The 27,458-nt window shown below is 37.7% G+C and overlaps 1 protein-coding gene across 8 annotated transcripts in view; it reads right to left on the bottom strand.

Annotated features, from left to right (window-relative positions):
- Positions 1-27,458, bottom strand: part of MAST4 (microtubule associated serine/threonine kinase family member 4) — a 587,084-nt gene that overhangs the window by 241,961 nt on the left and 317,665 nt on the right. For 5 of the 8 annotated variants that reach the window (XM_030927046.1, XM_030927047.1, XM_030927051.1 and 2 more), the window contains one exon: positions 25,209-25,244. The exons of the other annotated variants lie outside the window; for them this stretch is intronic. In XM_030927046.1, the coding sequence (XP_030782906.1) occupies positions 25,209-25,244 (36 nt within the window). The remainder of the gene's footprint in view (positions 1-25,208; positions 25,245-27,458) is intronic. 8 annotated transcript variants of the gene reach the window in all.

Below are 27,458 nucleotides of genomic sequence, written 5' to 3'. Positions count from 1 at the left end.
CAGCAAGAAGCTGGCCATCTATGAACAGGAAAGAGCCCCTCACCAGAATCTTCCAGCATCTTGATATTGGACTTCTCAGTCACCAGAAATGTAACAAATACATTTCTGTTTATAAGCCACCCAGCTTATATATTTTGTTATACCTGCCTGAATGGACTAAGAAAGTCAACTTCCAAAGACAAAATAAGTAATCCTTATGTTACACTGTCATTCCCGACATAACTACCCTTATTTAAACATTGGAAGCATGACATAGATTATGGTTACTTTATCATGACAGGAAGAGATCAATAAACATTTTTGTACACATGTATGCCAATAATCAAACAGTTTTAGATCTGCAATGGTACAACATGCTCACTCTCTCTCACTTTCACCCACATTCTCATACCAGCATCACCAGAGTGATATTTCACACTGCAGGACAGCCACTAGCTAATTATACCTGAATAACTTTTAAATTTGCAAGTCGGACAATGGCTACATTAATTATTTTTTAAGCATAAAGTAACCTGATATAATTAATCCAAGACCAAGAAGGTGGTCATGAAGAAACCTAACTGGGATTCCCTAACAGCTTTTGTCATCAAGCTAAATTACCATGGGTAACTATCAGAAACATGCACATAAAAACATGTATGACAGTCTGGAATACAGAACATAGTAACTATATGCTTACCAACGTTGTTTAGAATATGTTGTGAAAGCGAATCTTTTATCACCTTATATAGTCTTCCAGTATAATTTTCAGAATAGACATACCTAGTTTTATTGCGCTTTGCAGAAAATTGCATTATTTAACAAATTGAAGGTGTATAGCAACCCTGCATAGAGCAAATCTATCAGCACTATCTTTTCAACAGCATGTACTTACTTCATGCCTCTATGTTACATTTTGGTACTTCTTCCAATATTTCTACTGTTTTCATTATTATTACATCTTTTATGGTAATCTATGATCAATGATCTTTGATGTTGTTATTATCACCACTTTGGGGCACCACAAACCGTGTCCATATAAGACAATGAACTTAACTGATAATTGTTGTATGCCTTCTGACTGTTTGATTGATCAGCCATTCCCCGACCTCTTTCCTTCTCCATGGGCCTCTCTGTTTCCTGAGACACCACAATATTAAATTTGGCCACTTAGTAACCCTACAATGGCTTCTAAGTGTTCAAGTGAAAATGGAAGGGACACACATATCTAATTTTCAATCAAAAGCTAAAAATGATTATGTTTCATGAGGAAGGCATGTCAAAAGCCAAGACAGATGGAAAGCTAGACCTTCTGCACCAAACAGTAGCCAAGTTGTAAATGCAAAGGAAAAGTTCTTGAAGGAAATTAAAAGTGCTACTCCAGTGAACACACAAACGATAAGAAAGTAAAACAGCCTTCTTGCTGATATGAAGAAAGTTTTGGTGGTCCGAATAGAGGATTATACCAGCCACAGCATTTCCTTAAGCCAAAGCCTAACCTAGAGCAAAGTCTTAACTCTCTTCAATTCTATGAGAGCCAAGAGAGGTGAGGAAGCTGCAGAAGATGGAAGCTAGCAGAGGTTTAAGGAAAGAAGCCATCTCCATACCATAAAAGTGTAAGGAGAAGCAGCAAGTGCTGATGTAGAAGCTGCAGCAAGTTATCCAGATCTAGCTACACTAAACAACAGATTACAATATAGACAATACAGCCTTCTGGGACTTTCATGGCTAGAGAGGAGAAGTCAACGCCTGACTTCAAAGCTTCAAAGGACAGCCTGACTCCCTCTTTAGGAACTAATGCATCTAGTAACTTTAAGTTGATGCCAATGCTCATTTACCATTCTGAAAATCCCAAGGCCCTTCAAAATTATGGTAAATCTGCTCTGCCTGTGCTGTATACATAGAGCAACAAAGCCTAGATGACAGCATATCTGTTCACAGCACAGTTTATGAAATATTTTAGGCTCACTGTTGAGACCTAGTGCTCAGAAAAAAAGATTCCTCTCGAGGTATTACTGCTCTTTGGCAATGCACCTTGTAACCCAAGAGCTCTGTTGAAGATGTACAAAGAAATTGATGTTGTTTTCATGCCTTCTAACAAAACATCCACTCTGCAACCCATGGATTAAGGAGTAATTCTGACTTCCAAGTTGGGTTATTTAAGAAATATTTTTCCTAAGTCTATGGCAGCTATAATGATTCCTCTAACGAATCTGGGCAAAGTACATTGAAAACCTTCTAAAAAAGGTCATAAAAAGAGGTCAAAATAGCAACCTAAACAGAAGTGTGGAAGAAGTTGATTCCAACTCTCACAGATGACTGGGAGAGTTTCAAGACTTCAGTGAAAAAACGAACTGCAGATATAGTAGAAATAGAAAGAAAATTAGAATTAGAAATGGAGCCTGAAGATGGGACTGAATTGTTAAATTTTAATGATAAAACTTGAATGGATGAAGAGTTGCTTCTTATGGATGAGAAAGAAAGTTATTTCTGGAGGTAGAATTTACTCCTAATGAAGACGCTGTAAACATTGTTGAAATAAAACCAAAGGATTTAGAATATTACATAAACTTAGTTGATAAAGCAATAGCAGGGTTTGAGAAAGTTGACTCCAATTTTGAAAGAAGTTCTACCGTGGATAAAATGCTACCAAATAGCATTGACTGCTACAGATAATCTTTTGTGAAAGAGAGAGTCCATTGCTGTGGCAACCTCATTGTTGAATTATTTCAAGAAATTGGCACAGTCACCCCAACCTTCCGTAACCACCACCCTGATGAATTAACAGCCATCAACATCAAGGCAAGAGCCTCCATCAGCAAAAAGATTATGACTCGCTGAAGGCTAAATATATATTTATGAGACAGGGTCTTGCTCTGTTGCTCAGACTGAAGGGTAGGAGCGTGATCATAGCTCATTGCAGCCTTCTAGTCCTAGGCTCAAGGTATCCTCCTGCCCTAGACTACTGTGTAGCTGGGATTGCAGGTATGAGCCACCACAGCCTGGCTAATGTACATTGTTTTTGTAGACAGAATGCTAGTGCACACTTAATAGACTACAGTATAGTATACACATGACTTTTATATGCACCAGGAAATCAAAAAAGTTGTGTGCTGCTTTATTGTGATATTCATTTTATTGCAGTCACTTTACTGCAGTGGTCTGGGGAAAAAAAAAAAAACCCAGTAATATCTCTGAGGTATCTTGTATACAAATAAATCCAGATTTTTATTGTAAAATAAAACAGTATATTCATCACAAATGTTATATTGATCTAGAAAATTTATCTGTAACAGAAATGATAAAAGATTATTACCTCAGAAAAAAATTACAAATTGATACAAATGACCCCAGATACATAATGGCAAAATATGAATTGGTATTTCTCAGAAAAGAACACCTAACTAGTAAAATACAATGAAAAGGTAAAATGTTGTTACTGAGTGAAATTCAAATTAACAATGAGATATCACTTTACACAGAAACTGGCAAAATATAAATATTGTTAAAATACATATTTTTGGCAAGGACATGGAAAAAGATGGTACTTCACAAACAGTTTGCAAGTGGAATACATTTATATATTATTTCCTCTCTGGTTCAGTTTGATTATTTTCTATTTACCTGTTTTCTAGTTTACTAATCCTGTCTTCCACTATGTTTAATCAACTGTTAAACCCATCCAGAGAGTTCTTAATTTCATATATTATGCTTTTTAGTTTTCTGTTTCTCTCTTCACAAATTTCAATTCTCTGATGAAATTTTCCAAATTTCCATCTGTTTTTCCTTTACATATTTTGTTAACTGATTAATATAAGTTAACGTTAATTATGTATTTTTAAGTCCATATGTTCTAACTCCAATCTCTGAAGCAAAATTGCAAATGGACATTATATTGTCTGTCTACTGTCTTTTGGTCACATATTTTTGTCTTTTAGAATATCTATAACTTTTAATTATCAGGTATTGTACTAAAAAATTGAAAAGGCTCTAGATCAGTGTTCCCCAACCTTTATTTTTTCACTATTATCTCCATAAAGAACTCTATTAGACTTTTTGTTACTAATTTCCCCAACCTGCCAGTTGTATCTGTTTATATGTTGTGGGTTTTTGAAGGTCCACAAATCACTGTAACATTTAATATTTGTTTCACACTGGAGGAACTAATCTTGTACCTACTGAGAACACATGCTCTAAAGGATGTTATTTTCTACAAGAGGGTGTTAGTCTTCCTCATATAGGCAGATAGAGAATTAATCACCTTAGTGCAATCATGGCTGAGCTGAGTCAAGGCTGGTTATGGTTTAGGTATAATTTGGTGTATCTCAGATTCGGCCATGTACCCAGGGTGAAGGTCCCCCTGGGTTTTCAATGGACAGCTGGGGACCTTTGCCCAACTCTTCTTTAACTTCATGAATATAACACAATCATTATCATTATAAAGCCAATAAGACAGTGTTCTTCTGATTAAAGGACACAGGTCCATTAAATTCAGGCAATTTTTTCTTATCTTGAAACCATTTTCCTTTCTGGATAGCAAGAAGCTTTCACTTAAATATGAACAAGGCACCATGTGACAAAATTACCATGTAACTAAAAACAAATTTTCAGTTATACAGCATTTAAAATTTTAATATTTCATATACTAGAGAGCATATTTTACACTAACAGTCTAGATTTATCTTAACAAGGCACTAAAAGTATTATAAGAAAAAACCATCTACCATAATCATTATGTAATGCTGATTTGGAATAAGATTCAATGCAATACGACAGTTCTAAAAGAGGTAAACATATTGAAAAAGAAGAAAAATGATCATTATTTGTACATAATTTTATATCTAGAAAACCAAACAGACTCAACTGAAAAACTATTGGAATTAATATATATAAAAATTAAGTGCCCTGAATGGATCCCATAGAAAAACATAAAATTCCAATTTTGCTACCAATGACAAGAAAAGGTGATATAAAAGAAGAAACTATTAACATAAAACCAAAACTAAAATAAAAAGTATAACCATAAAAAAAAATATGGGTTAACTACAAGGGGGAACAAAACACTTTAGAAAGAGAAACTAATATCAGTGTCATTAGACTGAACATAAAAAATGTTTCTGGAAGAAAAAATTAGATGCCACAGGATGACAGTTTCTCCTAAATAAAATGTATACTTTTTAATATGTGCCTTAGGGAAATACAGTATGGAAGGAGAACCTCAACCATGATTCTAACTTATCTAGAAAAAAATGAATAGTTGAAAAAAATGAGTAGATGAATGTACTACATAAAAACCTGTAAAAGAAGAGCAAATATAGAAACATATGTCAACCCTTGTTAAAAATAATGTAGTAATGGCTAAAGAAAATACAGACCACTAAACCTGAAAGAATTTCTGTGAGGAGAGGAGGATTACTAAGTAATTGGAGGATAAAGTGGTTAGCAAAAGGGGAAGAAAATGTTATCCTACTATGCACCAAAATAAATGCCCAATCCATTAGACCATTAACATTTGTTCCAGGCCTACTAGGTGCCATATACTTTTAGGTCTTGGAGATTCAAAGATGGGAATACAGTCTGGTAGTGCAATAAATGAAGCAGTACATATGAGCGTGCACTGAGGTACCCCTTAGCCCTTCTGGTGAGAGGGATTTTGTTCTCCTAATTTGAATGAGTACTTATGAAGTTTAGAACGGGCCATGTCTGTTCTGTTCACTGTGCCTCCCCAATATTTTTCACACCTAAATGTACAGTGCCTGACATACAGTAGGGGTTCAAATATTTATTAAATAGTAAAGTACTGTAAGTGCTTTAAAAATAACATGAAGGCCTCTCTGTATTTCCCATAGTAAAGCCTGGATTCTTGTCCTTCCACCTCCAATGAGTGAAAGCTTACTGGAATTTGTCCGTTGCAGAGTGATTAAAGAGAAAGAAAGCAGTGGGAGATGTAATTAAAGCTGCCCTGTAGTGAGGAGGAGAGAGGGTATCCAGACGAAAGTGTTGAGTAATTAAGAAATGGGTATAAGAGCTTCTGAGTAGCAGAGAAGATATTGCTAAAGATAAAGACCATATAAGTGAGGTCCCAGACACATCAGTCTCAGGACTTTCTAAAAGCAAGGATTTGGGCCGCATAAGGAGTTCAGCACTGAAGGTTATCTAAGAAAAAGATGATGCTGGGAAAAGAAACTTTAAAAAGACTTTTTCATTGATTTGTAATTTGAAGTCATTTTCATTGTTATTTAACATACCCACATAAAGGTTAATATTCGTCAGGAACTGTTTCAGGTGCATTTACAAATATCACTTCATTTAATCATTGTAACAACCCATGATAAGCATGCCATTATGACTATCTCCATCGCACAGGTGAAGACAGGAAGGACCAGAGATGTTAAGTAACTTGTCCAAGATCATGCAACTATTACATGGCAAAGCCAGGAATTAAACTCAGACTGCTATAAATATGTTCCCATTGATAGAGTCCATTTGAAACACATGACCCTGCCCAACGCAAATTCACACTTTCTGGTTTTGAAACCAGAATAACACAAAGACAAGAAAACAGGGGAACTATCAAAGAAGTGATAAAGACTGGAGCTTGGATCCTCTGTCAGTTAATAGCTTGGAGACCCCGGGCAGGCTAAATAATCATTCTGGGCCTTGGTGTTCACATCAGTTAAGTGGAGACAATGCAACCTGACTTTAGAATTAAAGACTTGGGGCCGGGCGCGGTGGCTCATGCCTGTAATCCCAGCACTTTGGGAAGCAGAGGTAGGTGGATCATTTGAGGTCAGGAGTTCGAGACCGGTCTGGCTAACATGATGAAACCTTGTCTCTACTAAAAATACAAAAATTAGCCAGGCGTGGTGGCACACATCTGTAATCCTAGCTACTCGGGAGGCTGAGGCAGAAGAATTGCTTGAACCCGGGAGGCGGAGGTTGCAGTGAGCTGAGATCATACCACCGCACTCCAGCCTGGGTGACAGGTCAAGACTGTCAAAAAAAAAAAAAAAAAGAAAGAAAGGAAAGGAAGGGAAGGGGAAGGGAAGGTAAAGGAAAGGGGAAAAAGGAAGAAGAAGAAAGAAAGACTCAGGGAGAAAAGTGTCTATGGAGAAGCATTTGACAACTGAGGAGCACAAAGTTCAACAATGGTGGCAAATGCAGCTACAACTGCTTTGGCAATAAGTGGCACACTGAGTACGGAGCTGACAAAGCTTCCCTTAGGCTTCCCTGTACAGAAAAGGAAAAAAGGACACACTAGAACGATAGCTGAGGGAATTTAAAGGAGGGATAACCAGGCTGGAAAAGGGCAAAAGGGCAGATTCAGAGGGTAGTAATGAGGTTGCAAGGTTCCAATATAATTGGCCTCCATTAGTACCCTAGAAGATGGTAATTACTCTCATAAAAAAGCTAATGATAATACACCACCTTCTATGCTAAAAACATCATACCACATAGTATCAAAATCTAATGACTAACCGCAAGTTGAGAAATGGGGATGCCTGTCTCAGAGCTTTACTTGTATTCTCTGTATGTGAAATGAATTCAAAGAGTCGTTACTGGGAATATTTCTCTTGTAGTACTGGTAGTGGCATTAGGAGTCAGCAAACATCCACTGGTGCCAAGTGTAAGCCAAGGACTGTGAAAAGTATTTTTGATACACTCTTTCATGAAAGCCTCAGATTGGTCCTATTTCCACCATTCCCATTTTAGCAGAGGCAAAGTCATACAGCAGCTAAGCGGCAGAACTAGATTGGAAGACAGCCTTACCTCCTGAAAAAACACTGTGGACATGATCCTAACTATAGTAATTATCGCTTTCAAATGCATATGTCTTTGGGAAACATATTTACAGAAATTATAGAATCACCCAGTAAAGAGTTCCATGTTACCACTGATGGCAGAGACCTTTTTACTCATCAGAGCTCGTGGTTTGACAACATTCTCTGCCATCTCGCCCTTTGAATTCCTCCTTTGCTGCCAGGTTAGTTTACCTGTAGCAGATGAGACAGCTAAGACCAAGGCTGGGTTTAGACAAAGAGACAGCCAAAGCCAAATACCAAAAAATGCAAAGCTTAGGTTTATGGATTTAATCCACTAAAAGTAATTTGCACCAATTCTTACTCTTAGTGTATGCTATGCCAGTCTTCCTCAAACTGCAATCTGAAAAAAAAATTTTCAGGGGCATATTAATACTTAATACATTTTTAAAATTTTTGTTGCCATGTCATTAGCAGTCTTATGAAATAGGAAATGTATGATTACTATCCTTTAATTTCAGACTGTCCCATGATTTCAGTGCCATATTTCATATGTACTAATAATCAAGTTGGCTAAATATTGCTGCTTCAATTTTTCTGAGCTAATGAGAAAAGATCAGAGGTCTAATACACAAATGAAGTGAGGACCAAATGATATTATGGAATATCATGGAATCGTCACTAAAGGCTTTGTATCAGAAAAGTTATAGGAGAATTGAGATTGCCTATGATAAATATACCAACTCAAAAAAATAAAATAAAATAAAGGAAGCCTCTGCTAGAGTAGTCAATAGTATATTCATATTGTAAAGAGTGATTTAGTCTCAGCAGAGTATCACATTAATATGCAATATTAAATTCATATTGTTACTTTACATGCTACTTTTTGCAATTATGTTGTATTTATTTTAAATTGCTTTAGCAAAAAAAACTGTTAAACACAGAAGTTTATATCTGACTTTTTTCTTTATAAACAAAGTAGCATTAATGTCAGGTGTGGTGGCTCACACCTGTAATCCCAGCTACTCAGGAGGCTGAGGTTGGAGGATCACTTGAAGCCAGGAGTTCGAGATCACCCAGGGCAACACAGCAAGACCTCATCTCAAAAAAATAAATAAAAGCAAAAAAAAAAGTATCATTAAAATAACAATTATTTAAGTCAATATTGTGGGTACGGATTTTTTTCTTTTAAAGACATTCATACATTCTTTAAATTAGAAGAATACCTCTAAATATAAAGACAAACTACTACCACTTGGCTTGGGAAGCACTGAACTCAGCAATCTCCACATGCGGCCACTTTGCCATTAGGTACTCCATAATGAACAAGTGTCAGGCAGATCACGGTGCCACAAGAAGCCTAAGATTTAGGGAGAGGGAGAAGGTCCATGAGAGAGCAACATGCACACATGTTTATACACAATTTCAGGGAATTCACAGACTCCAGAAAGCTATCCACTGATTCCAGGATAGGAATACCCAAACAAGATAGAATAAGAATAGTCTGTAAGAGGTGCATTATTTAATTAATAAGGAGAAGATGATGGCATGCAATCAAGAGAAAAATAAGCTGGGACCAAAAATAATTTTTTTCTGCAGCAGTAAAAGAATGTGGAACAATTATTAATAGGTTTTGCTGATGGAAGCTTAAACACATGTATCTGCAATTCCAGATCTCACAATCTCACTTCCAGTGAGTCAAATTATGAAAACAGTTAATCACCACTGAAATATTTACTAGAGATTTTTCCATATAAAAGGGGCATACAAGTGCAATGAAGGCATACGGAGTTTATCACAACTATAAGTACTTAGCTTACTTCAGTTAAAGAGATATGAACAGAATCTATGGTGGACTAAATGTAGTAGAAAATAATAAACTTGAGATATGCAAAAGTCAGGTGTTGAAGAGCAAAAAATCTCTGGTTTCCCAATGGCTATGGGTTTCAAAATATGATTCTTATTTAGGTGAGAATTAAAGACTATAACTATGAGGAGATTAGAAATAATTATGAAAAGCTATGTTTACTAGATGCCAAAGAACCACTAAATAATATTTTGAAAGCCCCAACACAATGTTTTGTTGAGACTTATTTTCACCAAGTACAGACTTTAGATGAATACAAGGATTTAATTGCGAAATTTCATGGTTTGTCAGAGAAAATACCAGGTTTCATTCTATCAAAGACTAATAGAAAAATCATAATAAAAACTGTGTAAATTATTTACATAGCTTAAGTAGATATCAAAGATTGCAGACATGCTCTGAGGAACAGAACTAATCATCAACCCATGACCCACGCATAGCTAATTACCAACCCCAATATGGAGAAAACTTTCATCACCTCTTTAGTCTGTAATGCAGCTTTCAGATCAAGGTTTCATCATTTCTGGCCTTAAATAAGAATCAGCCATGCAAAGAATTTAATTCAAAGCATAAACACAATTTCAACACGCGTTTATCTCATATCGTTTTTTCTCTACTTGTCCCTTTTTATTTTCATGAGAAAACAAACTGTGTTATTTCTTGAAATATACAACCTGTGGGGTAGCCTTGAGATCTCAGTCACCTCCACTTCCAAAATCACATGTTATCCAGCTAAAATAAACTAAAGAAACTGGAGTCTTCTTTGGAAAAGCCATCTTATGAATTTACTGTTTGAGTAAGTAAACTAGAAGATAAAACAAGGCATTCCTTTATAGGACTGAACCCCCCTCTCCATGCCCAATAATTCCCAATGAAAAGGCCAACCTCATATAAACTGATAAGGTTTTGGCATGTTTCTGATAATGGTGACAGACCTGATGAAGACTTTTTACCTACTCATCTCCAGAAACCTCTCAAATAATTCAAATCACAGTTTGACAAACAGATTATGTATAAAAAGCCCTCATTAAGATTTTTAGGTAGAGCAATTCAGGAGGGATAGTTCACTGAAGGAGGAAGTCAATGTGATGTTTCTTACCAGCTAAGCTATTGAAGATATACTCCATACCACTCCTCCTCACCCCTGAAAAAACGAAACTGGATACGAACTATAATTTCCTGAAGATAACATGGTTTCAGGGCTCCTTCCATGTACTTTTAAAGCTTTGGTGAGACCATGCTACGGGATCACCAGGTGTCAGTATTATTCTGGTTGTAATTTCAGTGGGAAACTATTATCGTCCTGTATTGGGGAATTGGATGCTATTTCCTCCTTTTTTTTTTTTTTTTTTTTAATACCATGTACTAATATATACGTGCCTTTCAGGCAACAACACTGTCTTCAATATGAACTAAATATTTTTTGTGATGGAGGCCAGGTATTGCATGAATAAAGAAAACACCATTTCCAAACTTTCTAGATTGCCATGGAAAAACTAGACATCAATAAATGAAATCCTACATAATGTCTAGCTCAATCTTGTTTCATCAGCAAGTGACAACTATAATAACTTCAATAGAAATAAATTAAGAAAACTGTTAGAATCAGAGTTGGCTCGGCTCCTTTCACCAACCTCATTGCAACATCTCTCCCTCCCAAAAAAAGATACAGAAAGAAGAGATTTCCACAAACCCAGTACAGAAATTCCACCCTCACAACAAAGAGTTAGGTTCCCGATAAGCACCAAGAAAAGTAAACTCACAATTGGAAAAATTAATAGCTTGAGGGAAAAACAGGGTACTAGGACCTGCGATTAGAAATACACCTTTAGAAAACCCTTGTAAATGTCTGAAACTCCATAAAAATAAGTATAAACACATTCAGTGAGAAAATATCTCATTTTATATACTCAAGTAAGTATAAATGGATAGCATGAATTGCATTCTCAGTTCCCCAAGCAGTAGATACTACTTAGGGTCTCATATCATTGTGACTTTAGAATGAGACGCTTAGAAACTGACTTGGCCTTGTTACAGATAAAATAAGTTCTCAGAAGCTGTATTTCCCCTAAATCTGGTCCTCCATGAAAATCTTCATCTCTGAGGGTTGGTTGTAAATCCAAAGATGCAGGGAAACATGAATCATTCAAGACAGACAAAGCTTTATAGGAACCTTTATTTACCCTCCACAGCTGGAAGGAGAGTGGATACCCTCCACAGGACCAAGCTCAATTCTGCCACAACAATTCTATCCATCTCTGCTTCTCCTTCCTCAAAGGTCCAGCACTGTGTGATCTAAAGCAGGCATACCCATCCTTATTTCCTCTCAATCCACGATGTTCTATCAGAGAAAGGTTCAGTTGCTACAAGACAGTGAACCCAGATAGAATGGTATAAAGGCAGCTCTCTACTTTCCTGCTTCATACATTCCTGAAAGCGTGTCAAAGGGTCAAATATGTATTGTCAGGGAAGTTTTTATTCCTTGAGACATAAAACATTTCAAACTTCCTAATTCTTCCTCATATACTCAGTGATATACCTCTGATCTGTCCACATCCTTTACCTTTGTTCTTCTCATTCACAATCATATACACACACCACCGGCCCAAATACAATGAATGTCTTATTGAAGCTAAAGATTAGACCTTTTTGGAAAGCCAGATAATTTCCCTGTGGTGTCAGCTCCATTTAGTTTACAGGAACTACACTTTTTACCAGATAATCAGCACATACTTCTGTTTTCTACTCACCTTTCTGAAACAACAGTAAAAAGCAATGAAGTACTCAAAACAGTGTTTTACTGCCAAAATGTTGTTGCTGCTGTAACTCAGTGTGAGCTAGCAGAATATGGTAATGGCCAACACCATCTATGGTACTAGATAAAAGCGAAATTTGATGAAACAAGGAAGTAGCTCAAGGGGGTTTCAGTCTTCTCTTCGTGCTCACATTCAAGATGCTTTGGGAAAAAGATACCATGGCACACAGCAGACCTGTTGTTCCTAAGGTCTTGGAAAGCAATTTTCTTTTCTTCGTTCTACTTGGTTGACCTTTCTTTTTGAACATACTATATCCTCTACAGGATAGTGGTTGGGGTTCCTATGGAAAGGGTCTCTCTATGGGTTAGAATTAGCTGCGGCTGCAGATAACTGGGAAGTCAAATAAGTGATTAAGCAAAATAGCTTATTGCTTCATTAAGTAAAAGAATTTCAGAAGCAGAGGTGGTTTGGTAGCTACCAAATCATCAGACTCAAGCTACTTCTACCTTGCAGTTCCATCATCCTTAGCATGTAGAGTCTACCTTCATGTTTATTTCATGGACCAATATGGCTGCTGAAGCTCTGGCCAATACGAATTCATTCCAGATAAAGGAGAAAAGGAAAAAGCTCCCCACCTTTAAAGGTCTATCCCTTGAATTTAATTCCCTCTGCTTACATCTCATCGGCCAGAATGTAGTAACATAACTGTATCTAGCTGTGGGAGAGGGAGGCTGATAGGTATATCCTTTTAGCTGAAAACATCACGCCTGACAAAAGCAGAGTTTTATCATTAAGGCAAAGGGGAAGCACAGTGCGATGGTTAATTTTAGGTGTCAACTTGACTGGATTCAGAAACATCTGGAGAACTGGTAAAACATTATTTCTAAGTGTGTCTTTGCGGGTGTTTCCAGAGGAGACTGATTGACATGTGAGTCCACGAACTAAGTGAAGAAGATTTTTTCTCAATGTGGGCAGGCACTACCCAGTCAGATGGTGGCCCAGATAGAACAAAAAAGACAGAGGAAAGGTGATTGTCTCCTCTCCATTTCCTAGAGGTGGGACATGTATCTTCTCCTGCCCTTGAACATCAGAGCTCCTGACTCTCCAGCCTTTGGAATCCAGGACTTACCCTAATGGCCCCCAAGGTTCTCAGGCCTTCTGCCTTAGACTGGTATTTACACCATTAGTTTCCCTGCATCTGAAGCTTTCAGACTTGTATTGTGCTGAACCATGCTGTCATTCCAGGGTTTCTAGCTTGTAGACAGCTTGTTGTGGGACTTCTCAAGCTCCATAATCATATAAACAGATTTCCCTAATCAATCCCCTCTTATCCATTCATCCATCCACTATTGGTTCTCTCTGGAGAACAGAGCTAATACACACAGACTCTGGGTTAGCTGATGCTTCTCCCAGTCACCCAGTCAGTTTTAATTCTGGGCCTCAGCATGATCTCCTCCACCTCAGGGGAATCACCATTCACCAAGGAGACACAACTACTGAGCGGGCAATGGCCTTCTAGCACAGAAGAGCACCCTTGCCTAGAGCATCCCTCTGCATCCTTCCAGAAGCACTCAACATGGAAAAAGAATTCAGGCTGGCATGACCCCTAGTCCTCACCAACTCCTATTTCCCCAGCTAATCTCCACAATATACAAAGCTGTGCTCTGAAGGTACATCTGTTAAGTTTGAGAAACCAGACCACATTCTTAGAGAAACAATGTTATAAACAGCCGGGAGGTTTCTAGGTTTACCCACAAAGGCCAGTTTAACAGATAATGTAGTAGAGATGGTATTTATTTGCCATTATTGAAAGTGGGATTGTTTGGATTTTGATAAACTAGATTTTGCCTTAATGAGCTGTGGAGACAAGCCTGGATCGAGCGTGAAAGAAACAATAGCAAAGAGCAACTTATCCCTCTTCCTGACTTTGTAATCTGGCAAATGCACCCTTCAACTGTCCTCTCCCCAACAAGTAATTTGTCTTATCCCTGTGTTTTTCCACACTCCTTTCACTGTCTATCAATGGGACTATGGACCCCATTCTGAAGAACTCGGTAAGAAAAGAGGAGACATCCCACAAACCACAACATGCTCAACTGGGCCATGTCTGCTGGCAGGTGGAATCTGCCTTCTAGGATTGAGCAGTAGGGATGGGAATGGAGGGGTATTATGCATTGAATTGTGCCCCTGGAAAGTTGTTGAAGTCCTAACACCTGGTACCTTTGAATTTGACCTTATTTGGAGATAGGGTCTTTGCTGATGATCAAGGTCAGATGGGCTCATTAGGGTGGACACTAACTCAATATAACTGTGTCCTTATAAAAAAGTGGAATTTTGACACAGGGATAGACATACAGACCAGAGAAATGTCATGTAAAGATAAAAGCAGAGATGGAGGTGATGCTTCTGCAAGCCAAGGAAAGCCAAAGATTGCCCACAAACCACCAGAAGCTAGGAGAGAGGCATGGAACAGGTTCTCCCTCATAGTCCTCAGTAGGAATCAAACCTGCAAACACTATGATCTCAGATTTCTAGCTTCTGGAATGTAAGATAATAAATTTCTATTGTTCAAGCCATGTGATTTGTGATACTTTGTCATGGCAGCCCTGGCAAACTGATCCACAAGGCAGATGGAGCATCTTCGAGCACCTTTCTGGGTCCAGCACATTGCTTCCTTTCCTCTCAAGTGTCCGTCCACATCATTGCCCACTCTCTGTCTCCACCAAGTTATTTCTCAAGCCCCTTTGGCCATCATCATTTATACACATGGGGCTCCAGCCATGCAGACTTCAGGGGTGTTTCCAGGAATATTCACTGGTTGAGAGTAAGCAGCAGGCACAGGGCCCCTCCATCCTGACAGGGATCATATACTACTATGAGCAAGAAAATGAGAAGTCAGATGCTGCTAAATTGGGTATCTAAATTTCAAAGCCTGCACATGTGATATTAACACCTGGATATGTAGCTGTCAAAGGCTTATGTAGAAATAGAAACCAACTGAGTGAAAGAACAGGACAAGTAAATAATTCCACATCTGGAGGTATTACAACTGCCCACTTCTGAGGATTCAACAAGGCCAAATATCTCAGTGTATTCTATGGGTCACTGTCTCTTAAATGTAATTCTCTGCTTCCATAACATCTCTCTTTCTTTCCTTCTCCTGGCCATCTTGCCACAGGATCTGTCTGGAAGACACAGGAAACAGAAGAGGCTATAAGAGCTGGAGAAGAAAGCCAGACCCTTTAATGATAAAAGAGAACGGGAGGAAATCTCACTTCCATGCATATCCATTCTCCAGATTTTATTTTTTTTAATTAAAAAACATAGGAAGGGAATCACATAATGAATACCCACCTACATATTAACTACCCAACTTGATAAATCATACATAAACACAGCTGAAGGCTCTGGAACTCTCATCTCAGTGCCCCTCTCTCCCCTCAGATGTAATCACTGATGTAAATTTGGTGATTATTCTCTAGCATGTCTTTATACTTTTAGTACAAAGAAAACCCACCCAAAATGATGGTGCTCCTTGGCCACAGTCCTACTATTTTCATTTGTTTTAACTCTTTCCTTTTCTTCCTTCATATAGCAAAAAAAAAAAAAAAAAAAAAAAAAACCCAAAATAAAAAACAACAAAAAATCTATCAATGTATTCAAGCCATAGGAACAATGCTATATATATATATACACATATATACACACATATATATATATAGAGAGAGAGAGAGAGAGAGAGAGTGTCTTGCTCTGTCCAGTGGCGCAATCTCAGCTAACTGCAGCCTCTGCCTCCCAGGTTCAAGCAATTCTCCTGGCTCAGGCTCCCGCGTCGCTGAGACTATCTACAGGTGCACGCCACCATGCTGGCTAATTTTTGTATTTTTAGTAGAGATGGTGTTTCACCATATTTGAACTCCTGACCTCAGGTGATCGACCCAAATCAGCTTCCCAAAGTGCTGGGATTACAGGCATGAGCCACCGCGCCCAGCCAGAACATAATTTAATTTTATTCCTATCAGCTGATATCTATTTTTCACCTGTATTATCTCACCATCACCACCACCAATGAGGCTGTGATATAAGGAATTCAAGCTAGACTAATGGAAAATAATTTGCATAGTTATCTATTTCTGGAACTCCTTAATTCATACCAGTAAATGGGAGCCTACATCACCTATGCCAAAATCTCTCCTTGACAAAAATCCCAAATGGATGAGAATTAAATTGTATTCCTTTATATAGAAGACTGGTAAAACATTAATCAGTAGTGAATCCATCACTCATCTGTTCTCATAAAGGACTTAAATGCAAAAGAAAAAAAAATGTACTAGGCTGGAAGCTCATTAAATGGAGGACTCAACATTCACCATTATATTTGGAGCATAGCATGTTCTTATTAAAAGTTGGAGCAATTTAATGTGGGAATTCAATAATTACTTGACCAATTAAAGGGTTAGTCAATGAGAGTGCTAGGCAGTAAGAGAGACACATGATTTAAAAATCACACAAAACAATATTCTATAAATATTTATGGAACACCTGTTACATGCTAGGCACAGTGCAGGGAACAAAACTCCTTACCCCTAGGGAGCCTCCCCTCCAGCAGGACAGTATATACAAACTTACATTAATGATATATCCTGAGGAACTCTGGGAAATCCTCCATGATAAATAAATCACTCTATACATCATAACTTGGCTAAGAATGGCTACAGTGCTGGTTTCTGGGGAAATCTTATAAAGCCCCAAGTGTTAAAGCAAAACAAAGAAAATCTGTTATATTCCCTAAATGAATATAGCATCTCTGTTGACTACTGGAACTTATTAAATGTGTTGCTTAGAGTGATTTCCTGCACATAAAATGTAAAAGCTTTCTTGAACCTAAACAAATATCACCAACAGCTGAAGGAAAAATGTTACCTTTTGGAATTTCATAAAATGAATTATTGAAACTGAGGAAATGTCTCAGTACCCTAAACAACTATACATGACCACTAAAAACTGTCTAACACTTTGCTCTCCCAGCTGTTTCTGTTTAAAGATGCAGCAAATGTTGTGGGCAAGCAGAGCACTCAACTAATACACAACCGGTCAGTTACAGAAAGTACTTCCCAGCTAGAAAGAAAACGCATGCCAAGAATCAATAATTATCAAATAAGAATTTAGAAAAGAAGTCTAAAAGCACATAGAAAAACATTTGTGCCGACTATCCTACATGGTCAGATTATGGGTAAAAACTATCTTATTCTTCACATTTATGTATTTTTCTGCAATACAAATACTCAGAAAAAATGATCCATGCTTTATGATCTAAGAATTTTCACAGTAAAATAAAATGTTATCCTGTTTCTTAAATGCTGAGACTGTAACACTGAAAGTACTTAAAGGAAGAATTATTTAGTGCATCAAAAGATGGAAGTAAAACTCAGTTCTCCGCTTTGTAAACTATCTTTTCCCTAAGTGATAAAATATGGGGTAATCTTAAATGCATTTTTTCTTCTCTGTATTTTCTAGTTTTTCTAAAATGGCCATCTACATGATCAATTGAAATATTTATTTTCTACAAAGACCAACTAGTCCTATTAAAATATTATAAATTCTATATTTTTACTCGAAAGATAGACCACAATAATAGGGATACACATATAAGTTTATTCTCCAAAATAATTCTTGGGCATGCCTCCAGGTTAGAATTACTTCCCTCTTCAAAAGGATCCATAGAAGTTCAAAAAGGTCAAAATGTACCAACTCTTCTGAAATTGGCTATTTCAACTGAATAGACAGGTGCCAGGCCCTCTGCCTTTCCTACTTTGTAAGCAGATCAGTACCAAATCTGATGAGTCAGGGAGATGAGATGGCAGCAAGGAGAAAATGAAACAGCAAGGTGGCTTGGTTTTTAAAATCCTATCATATGTCATTCATTGAAGGATTAAAGGGTTTCCTGATGATGGAAAAGCAACTAAACCAGGGGCCACCTAACTCTTTTACGACAGGTTTTTAAAATGCATCTTAAGATGAGCTTTTTGCTCCTTCGGTCCTGAATGCCATTTCCCAATAATTGAATGACAGCTTATGAAGCCAGAGAACAATTTGCCACATCTCTGAATCCCTTTATGTACAAGGCCAAGTTTCATCAACCCCCTTCTCCCCAAACAACTTGAAATATATGACTGTGCTGTGAGGTTAAGGTCAGCAGGCAAGGTTACAAACACAGGCAGGATGATTTCTAGAGCAGCAACCAACAGGCAAGATCTTTGCAACCTCAAGAGTCATTTAGACTATACTGAGAAGAATCATGAGTTTGGCTACCCTTAGGTGTGAGACAGTGGAATCTGGGGTGTTACAGGAGGATGCAGATTTATGACCACAATAAGCCAGGAAAAAGAGAACGTGATAGCCACAACCTCAGAAAGTTCTACCTACAGAAAGCACTTCCCTCACCAGTCAGTTGCATTATTTTGTTTTGTGGCAATTCTCTCAATGGCCAGCTAGACATACTTTTTCAGCCCTCATGTTGAAGGCTCCTGTGACTAACACCTGTCTCGATTGTCTTCAGCTGACCCTTGAAGACGGGAGAGTGAGATTCCCCAATATTAACGTATCCCCAGAGGACAATGCTTTCTGCCAGACTCACATTGGGTATGAAAGCCTTTCACTACCCAGCATTTCTTTTAATCAGTTATACTGCTTTTGCGCTCATTTTACAAAGCCAGCTGGCTTTGCAGACATTAACACAAGGACTATGAAAAACTCCACTTTTTATTGTGGCCCCACAATGGGGAGCAATCCACTTCAAAGTCTGTTGAGCTCACAGGATTCTGGTGCCGAAATAGATCGCTCAGATTTTTCATTGTTCAGGCTTCCAAGGAGCCTGGCCATCTAGGAGATAAAAGAATTCTTCTGAAAGCACCATGTAAAAGAAAATATTTGTTCAGTCGCAGTGCCCCCAACAAATGTGATCTTCTGCTCCACAGCTGGACGTCTGAGAAGATGAAAATGAAGGGGCCTTAACAGATACGGTGGAGACCTGGTCAGATAAATTGGAGGTTGGGGAACATGTGCCGCCCTAAATTGGAGAATGCTGAGGTGCTCTCCTTCCTGTGAATATCCTACTCATTCTTACAAAATGTTCCACACCTCAGGATGGCATTAAGAAGAAATCCTATGACTTTTTTTCACTACTGAATTCAACTGCAATTATATTTAAAATATCTTTATTTTCCATTACTTTGACGGCTTCACTTTTGAAGTTTTCTATTCATACATCTCAATAGTCCTATCCATTTCTAAGCAATAGTAAGCTGGTCTTTAACAAAGGCAACACTAGAAGAGACAGTATATATTTTTTGCAAGTAGTTATTTCATTCATTAGAATTTGTGTCATTTTTAGCAGAAATGAGATGAGGATGAGGAGAAGAGGATGACATTTAAACATTTAGATGTATACAAGTATTGGGGGATTCATAACTAGGGACCAAATTCAATGTGTCACTTTAAAAGATAGTCCTTTGACATGACTTAACCTGGAAGTTACATGCAGCTGGCAGTACATGTCACCAGCTCACAATAGGTTCCCAAAGGAAAGAGGCTGCTATTTCTCTTTAAGGCACAGAGAATAAGGGTCACTGACTACTGACCCAATGGCTTCATCTCAATAAATGGAGCAGTCTCAACTCATCTCTTAATAGCAAGAAGACATGATACCAGGGAAGACGAGCACTTAGGTCACAATTACAGCTAATTTACAATTTCCACAGTGAGCCCAGAAACAGAGTGGGTCCGTATTCCAAAAGAACTGCATCCTCTCTTGGGATGCTACACTTTCCCACTGACAGATCTGTTTAAAATTTCAGCAATATGGAAGTCCTGCAGAGGCACTGAATCTGCTGTGTCAGTAATTTGCTACCTCCTGTGTGTGGGAGGCTTAACATACTCTACCAGTGGACTAAGGCAAAATAAAGATGAAAGACTGGTGGCATTTCATTCTGAGACAATTTAAGATGGTACCAAATACAAATACATGAAGGTATTATTGAATAAAGGCAGCATTTTCACGAGAAGATATTATTATTTAATTAGAACATTACATGAAGTTACATTTTACCTTGGCCATTTGTACACAAACTTTACAAGTCTTAAAATGATACTTGATGTATGCAAAACATTAATCTTGATTCATTGTTTTCTTTTGAGATGGGGTCTCACTCTGTCACTCAGGCTGAAGTGCAGTGGAATGATCTAGGATCACTGCAACCTTTGCCTCCCAGACTCAAGCCATCCTCCCACCTCAGCCTCCTGAGTAGCTGGGATTACAGGCGTGCGCCACCATACCAGCTAATTTTTTGTACTTTTTAGTAGAGATGAGGTTTCACCATGTTGGCCAGGCTCGTCTCGAATTCCTGAGCTCAAGTGATTTGCCCAACTCAGCCTTCCAAAGTGCTGGGATTTTAGGTGTGAGCCACCGTGCCTGGCCGCACTTTTAATTTTTAGTTGTACTATTTTTTCATCTTTTATAATGTCACATAAGGGTTTTATTTCAGTTTGATACAAATTAAGAATGCCTCTGATGAAGGTGGGCTGCAGTTTACCTCACCTCATTAGGTCCAGGAGTGATGTCCCCGGCCTTTACGGAGTGCTGCTTTGAACATGAGACCTGAAAATTTTTGGAGGTATATTATTGTTTTCTAGTCAGCACAGAATACTCATTTGCTTAGTATCCTTATGTCAGACTTAGGGGCTCTAACCTAACCTTAGTTGATTCATTTAAATCAACATACATGATATTTTTTTTAACCCAATGCTGCAGTATTAGGGCAACCCCCTTGCCACCCCACCTTATTCTTCAAGTCATGTGAACATTATTTTATTATTCTAGTGCATCCCAACTTATCACTTTGTACCCTCTAATCATAAGTGGCTTTTTGGGCGTCCTAGTCCACTGCAGCTGCTGTGATTTTTCTGGCTTTGGGAATAATAAACTCCACAGTCACAGCACTGTCTGCGCACTCCAATCCTCACTCCAACCCCCAGGCTTTCTGGTTGTTTATGTTCACTTGTTTCACAAAAACAGAAAAGTTCTCTATTCTAATGTAAACGACTCTATCTTCCAGAGTCATTAGAAATTAAGCAGCCCTGGAACAAATTCAAGGGTTAAATATAAGTATTACAAAAGAAAGATTTTCACGCCTGTAATCCCAGCACTTTGGGAGGCTGAGGCGGGTGGATCACCTGAGGTACGGAGTTCAAGGCCAGCCTGACCAATACGGAGAAACCCCGTCTCTACTAAAAACACAAAAACTAGCCAGGTGTGGCGGTGCATGCCTGTAATCCCAGCTACTCGGGAGGCTGAGGCAAGAGAATCGCTTGAACTCGGAAGGCGGAGGTTGCGGTGAGCCAAGATCATGCCATTGCACTCCAGCCTGGGCAACAAGAGCAAAACTTCATCTCAAAAAAAAAAAAAGAAAAGAAAAGAAACATTCAATGTTTCAATGTAGGTATTAAAAGAGAAACACATTTATAACACTTAAATGCAAGTATTATAAAAGAAACAGGTGTTAATCTTACAATACCTGTTATATAGTGATTTTTACTGTTTTTAAATCTGATTCTACTTGTATTTTAAAACAATTTTACCTTAAAATTACAATGTGGAATTTACACAGATACACAGAGTTATATTTAAAATATACTCTTTTTTTTATATTTATCAACTCTGTCAATTTTGATAATGATTAAAATGAGTGTGGGAAACACAATTTAAGTTGCTCAAAATGCAGCTTATTTGAAAATACTGGAAACACAATATGCCTTTTATTTAGCAATAGTTTGTATCATTTGTCACCTCTGAATACATCATGATTGACTCTTGGCTTTTTGAGAGGTTTAACTTGTTAAAATGGCTTATAATTACCATTTCCTCTTTGCTACTTAAATTTTCACTACTGGCCAGCAGAAGTTACCTCAATTTGGTTCATCTGCTCAACCTCCACACATCCTTGAAAGCATCCTTGTTAGAGAGAGAGAGAGAGAAACAAAGAGACAGAGAGAGAAACAGAGAGAGAGAGAGAATTCCAAGAAAAAAGAAAATGTTCCAACAAAATTCTGCCTATTTCAATCATGACATCCAGTTATGTTCCAAAAACAGTCCTGATGACCTTTAGTGGAGAATAATATTAGAGACCAAAATCAGGGTAAATAACTAGAGAAGGTAACTGTTATCACTTTTTTTTTTTCTGTGATGGAGTCTTGCTGTGTTGCCCAGGCTGGAGTGCAGTGGCTTGATCTCGGTGCACTGCAACCTCCGCTTCCTGGGTTCAAGCAATTCTCCTGCCTCAGCCTCCCAAGTAGCTGAGCCCGTAATGGGCACGTGCCACCACGCCTAGCTAGTTTTTTGTATTTTTAGTAGAGACAGGGTTCAACATGTTGGGCAGGCTGGTCACGAATTCCCGACCTTAAGTGATCTGCTCATCTTGGCCTCCCAAAGTTCTGGGATTACAGGTGTGAGCCACCATGCCCAGCCTGTTTATTACCTCCTTTTGAATGAGATGGAAAAATTGTTTTGATTTAGTAAAGATGATAAGTTCATATGGAAGATTTCATTTTAACTCTATGTGGACTGTCCTTTTTTGGTCTTAATGCAAATAATTTCCCCTTCTTTTCTAATTATCATCTTTAATATTCATATACATGCAAGAAAGTGCTATATCAATCTATTTCTGTGAATTATACTACTATTAAAATTAGAAGGAATCTCCATTTTTTTTCTCTTTTTGAGACAGCGTCTTGCTCTGTCACCCAGGCTGGAGTGCAGTGGCATGATCTCGGCTCACTGCAACCTCCACCTCCCGGATTTAAGCAACTCTCCCATCTCAGCCTCCCAAGTAGCTGGGATTACAGGCACGTGTCACCATGCCTGGCCAATTTTTGTGTTTTTAATAGAGACGGGGTTTCACCATGTTGGCCAGGCTGGTCACGAACAAAATCTCAATTTTTAAAACAATTTTATTTTATCTAAGTATGTCATTAATATATACCATTCATTATATATATACCATTCATTAATATATACCAATCATTTCATCATTTTATTTTTGGCTACAGAACAAACTAATAATTTTTTCTACTTCATCAAGTAAACATAGGTAGAACCTACATGGGGATGTCCTTCTACTTCCATAAGTAAAATAGAGACCTCACATTTGTTTGTCTTCATTTGTAAGCTAAAATTACCATGATTTTTAATCCGAGTTTTAGTATTTAGCTCCAATATTTCAGATGCCTTTAGAAAAACACAAGGTATTTATTACTTTAGTATTATACCAGCTAATGAATTTCAAAAAGAAATTAAGAATGTCAGTAAAAACAATTAATATTATATTAATACAGTGTAAATTAAAAAGAATGGTCAAAAGCTATCAAATACCAGAAAACTTTATCCACAGTTTCAAGTGTGACAATTTCTGAAGTCCATGTAATATTCAACATTAAGCTTAAAAATAATTAAATCATAAAAGATTCCAAAGTACATGGTTTATTGTACATTTCAGTTATAGTTCTTTGTTCACATCATATTTACAAATCTCTCAACCAGTCCAGATATGGGTATACTTCATAATTTGGTACATAAACAGACATACAAAACTAGAAACTTACATTCGTTGAAAACTTTAACCCCTTAAGCTTTAATGCAATAATTTAATTATTGATAATTAAAAAGTTATGGCTGTATCCCAATATTTGTATCTTGACATAACTGTGCAATCATCACAGAGATAAAGTAAATCACATTTAAATAATTAAAACTGACAGAATTAATCTTTAGTTTCTCAGTAAATATTCTTCCAATTAGTGGCATCAGGTAAAGAGATCCCCACATGGAGGAATATTAAATATTTGGTTCTATTTATTGAGTAGTGTTGTATTACCTTTCATTTTAAAAACATTTAGGATAAAACTCCTTCAATTTAAAATTTTTAGTTGAACCAGAACAATGTGGAAAAATAACTGACTAAAAAAAGTCATGAAAGTATGAAAGGAGAGTGAAGGAGAACTTACCAGAAATTATACGTCACTAGAAAAGCCAGTGTATTCAAAACAGAATGGTGTTGGCACAGAAACAGACAGATAGGAGCAGAATAGACAGTCCAGAAATAGTTCCAAATATATATGGAATCTTTATATGTGACAAGGACAACAATTCAATCCTATGAAAAATAAAGTTTCTTGTATTAACTAGGACTTAAGTAACTGGTCATCCATCTAGGGAAAAAAAAAAGAAAGAGAATCCTACCTCATCTCGTGTAAAAAATTTTAAGTTGAAGATTGAATGTTTTTTTAAAATGGTGAGAAAATTTAAGAGAATATCTGCATGACCTGGGGGTGGACAATACCACTCTGAGCAAAACAAATAATTCAGCAGCAATAAAGAAAAAGACATATTTGATTACATAATAATTAACAATTTCATTTGGCAAAAGACATCATAAACAGATAAAAACTGCAAAGACAGTTGCACGCATACAAGAACAGATTAATACTTTCATGTAAGAGTTTGTAGAAACTGAAAAACACTACTAAATGGAAAAATGGGCAGTGAAAATGAGCATGAAATGAAGAAAAGAGAAATGTAAATGAACAGTAAACATATGAAAATATACTCAACACCAGTGATAGTGAAGGAAATGCAATTTAAAGTAATGACCATGCATAATAAGGTTGGAAAGAATTAAGGGCAGTGGCATCCAGTGCTGGTGAGAATGTAGGAAATGGGCATTCTTATGTGTGAAGGTGATTTGCTATTCTTTTGGGTAAAGTGATAGCTATTAAAATTAGAAATACACCTACCGTTTGACCAAGCAATTCCACTTCTGGGAATCTATCCTATAGGAAAAAAAGGACCAGTACGTAAGGATATAGGTACAAAAATGTTTATTGCAGCATTGTTTGTTGTGGGGAGGGGAGAAAGGGAGTACTGAAAACAACAAGAATGTCAGTTAATAGGAAAATGGTTAAATAAAATGTGGTATATCTATAATGTAGAACATAATATAATTATTAAAATAAATCTGATAAATTTGTATCTACTGACTTGGCAGACTGATAAGGTGACAAAAGAAAATCGAAGAGTGGGTGTTTAACATTCTTGTTTAAGACAGGTAGTAGCAACAACTGCAATGAATCAAGGTACGCAAATGTACCTGCACCTATATGCACATGAAGCGAAGAATGGAAGAATACACACCAGTCTAACAATGACTGCCTAAGGTTGTGGATAGAGACAGGGATTGGAAGGGATGGGGATTATTTACTTCCTCTTTGTATATCTTTGTGCTGTTTCACTAGTTACTATGATCACAATAGTAATTTCATAATTTTCAAAACTGTTATTAACTTTTATAAATGGTAGTACAGTAGTATTTCTATACATTCATCTTTAGTAAAACAGTAGTAAATGAACAAACATTTTTTGCCTATGCCAGTCTCACCATTGTGTTCAGTTGGGGCTACTTGCTTAATATCCATTCCATCTCTCTCTCCCCTCTGTGTATCAGTCATGTAGTTTGGGTGGAACTGACTACACTCCATTTCCAAGGACTCCTGAACGCGCTAAGCTACTGCTCTACACCAGAAATACAATTCAGAGCCACTTATACAATTTAAAATTTTCTAGTAGTCACATTAACAGGTTAACATAATTTTAATAACATTTAACCCAATATATCCACAAATACTATCATTTCAGCATGCTATTAACATAAGAATTACTAATGAGATATTTCGCATTCTTTTTCTGGATCTCAGTTTTGACTATCCGCATTGCAAGAGCTTGAGAGCCACATGTGGCTAGCGGCTACTGCACTGGACAGCGCAGGTCTAAGCTAAAGATGGCAATGCTAGAAACACTCCCACGTTCAGGATTAAACACATAATTTAAAATGGTCCAATTGAAGAGAAACCCATAATGGTAGGAGACGAAAATTTCTTCTTCTTCCATTAACTCTGGAAACTGCGGGCAGACACTGAGGGATGAGTCAGGAAGGAAGCCTGCAGCCAGTGCAGAAGGACCTGTGTCCCTGAGACAGCACTGAGCCTCGGGACCAGCGTCCGCGTGCAGCCTCAACTGTTTAGTTACACAGCTAACAATGCTTTCCTCCAATCACTTTGAGTTAGGTTTTCTATTACTTGTATCGAAAAGTACACTCATTGACAAACTCATCTATGGACAGTGTCACATCCAAAGATAATGATTTTCTTAAGTACACTAGTTCAAATGCTAAAATTTTCTTCCAATTACTTTTAGTCAAGCTATTCTTTTGTTAAACTAGCTTTATTTGATAACCTTTTTTAGAAATCTTCTGAAAATATCCCCAAAGAAGAGTCCCACAGACTAATTTCTTATCAATCCAGGGAAACATCCCAGTCACTATACAAGAGAACAAATATTCCTCCTCAGAAGAAAACATGAAATCTCAGAGCAACCAATCAGCTCTCATTCCACCTTCCTTTTTTTTTTTCTTTTTGAGATGGAGTCTCACTCTGAAGCCCAGGCTGGAATGCAGTGGTGCGATCTCAGCTCACTGCTACCTCCGCCTCCCGGGTTCCAGTGATTCTCCCGCATCAGCCTCCTGAATCGCTGGGATTACAAGTGTGCACCACCACATGCCCGGCTAATTTTTGTATTTTTAGGTGAGAGAGGCTGGTTTCCAACTCCTGACCTCAAGTAATCCACCCGCCTCTGCCTCCCAAAGTGCTGGGATTACAGGCGTGAGCCACCTCGCCGGGCCTCTGCCTTCTTTTCTGATTCTCACTCTCCAGACCTGAGTTTCTCATCCTTGGCACTACTGACATTTTGGGCAGATAATTCTTTGGGGTTGTCTTGTTCACTGTAGGTGTTTAGAAGTATCCCTGACCTCTCTCCACAAGAAGATAGTGGGAGAAATCCTGGTCCCCAAATAGTTGTGACAACCAAAAAGGTCTCTAGATATTGTCAAATGTCATCTTTGGGGGTAAAATCACCCCCAGTTGAGACCCACTGTCCTAGACAAGCAATCAGTTCAAGTATAACCGACCTTCATTGTTGTATCAGACTCAGGC

Source organism: Rhinopithecus roxellana, chromosome 3 (assembly GCF_007565055.1).
Source record: "Rhinopithecus roxellana isolate Shanxi Qingling chromosome 3, ASM756505v1, whole genome shotgun sequence".
NCBI classification, from domain to species: Eukaryota; Metazoa; Chordata; class Mammalia; order Primates; family Cercopithecidae; genus Rhinopithecus; species Rhinopithecus roxellana.
This window is presented reverse-complemented; position numbering and strand designations above follow the sequence as displayed.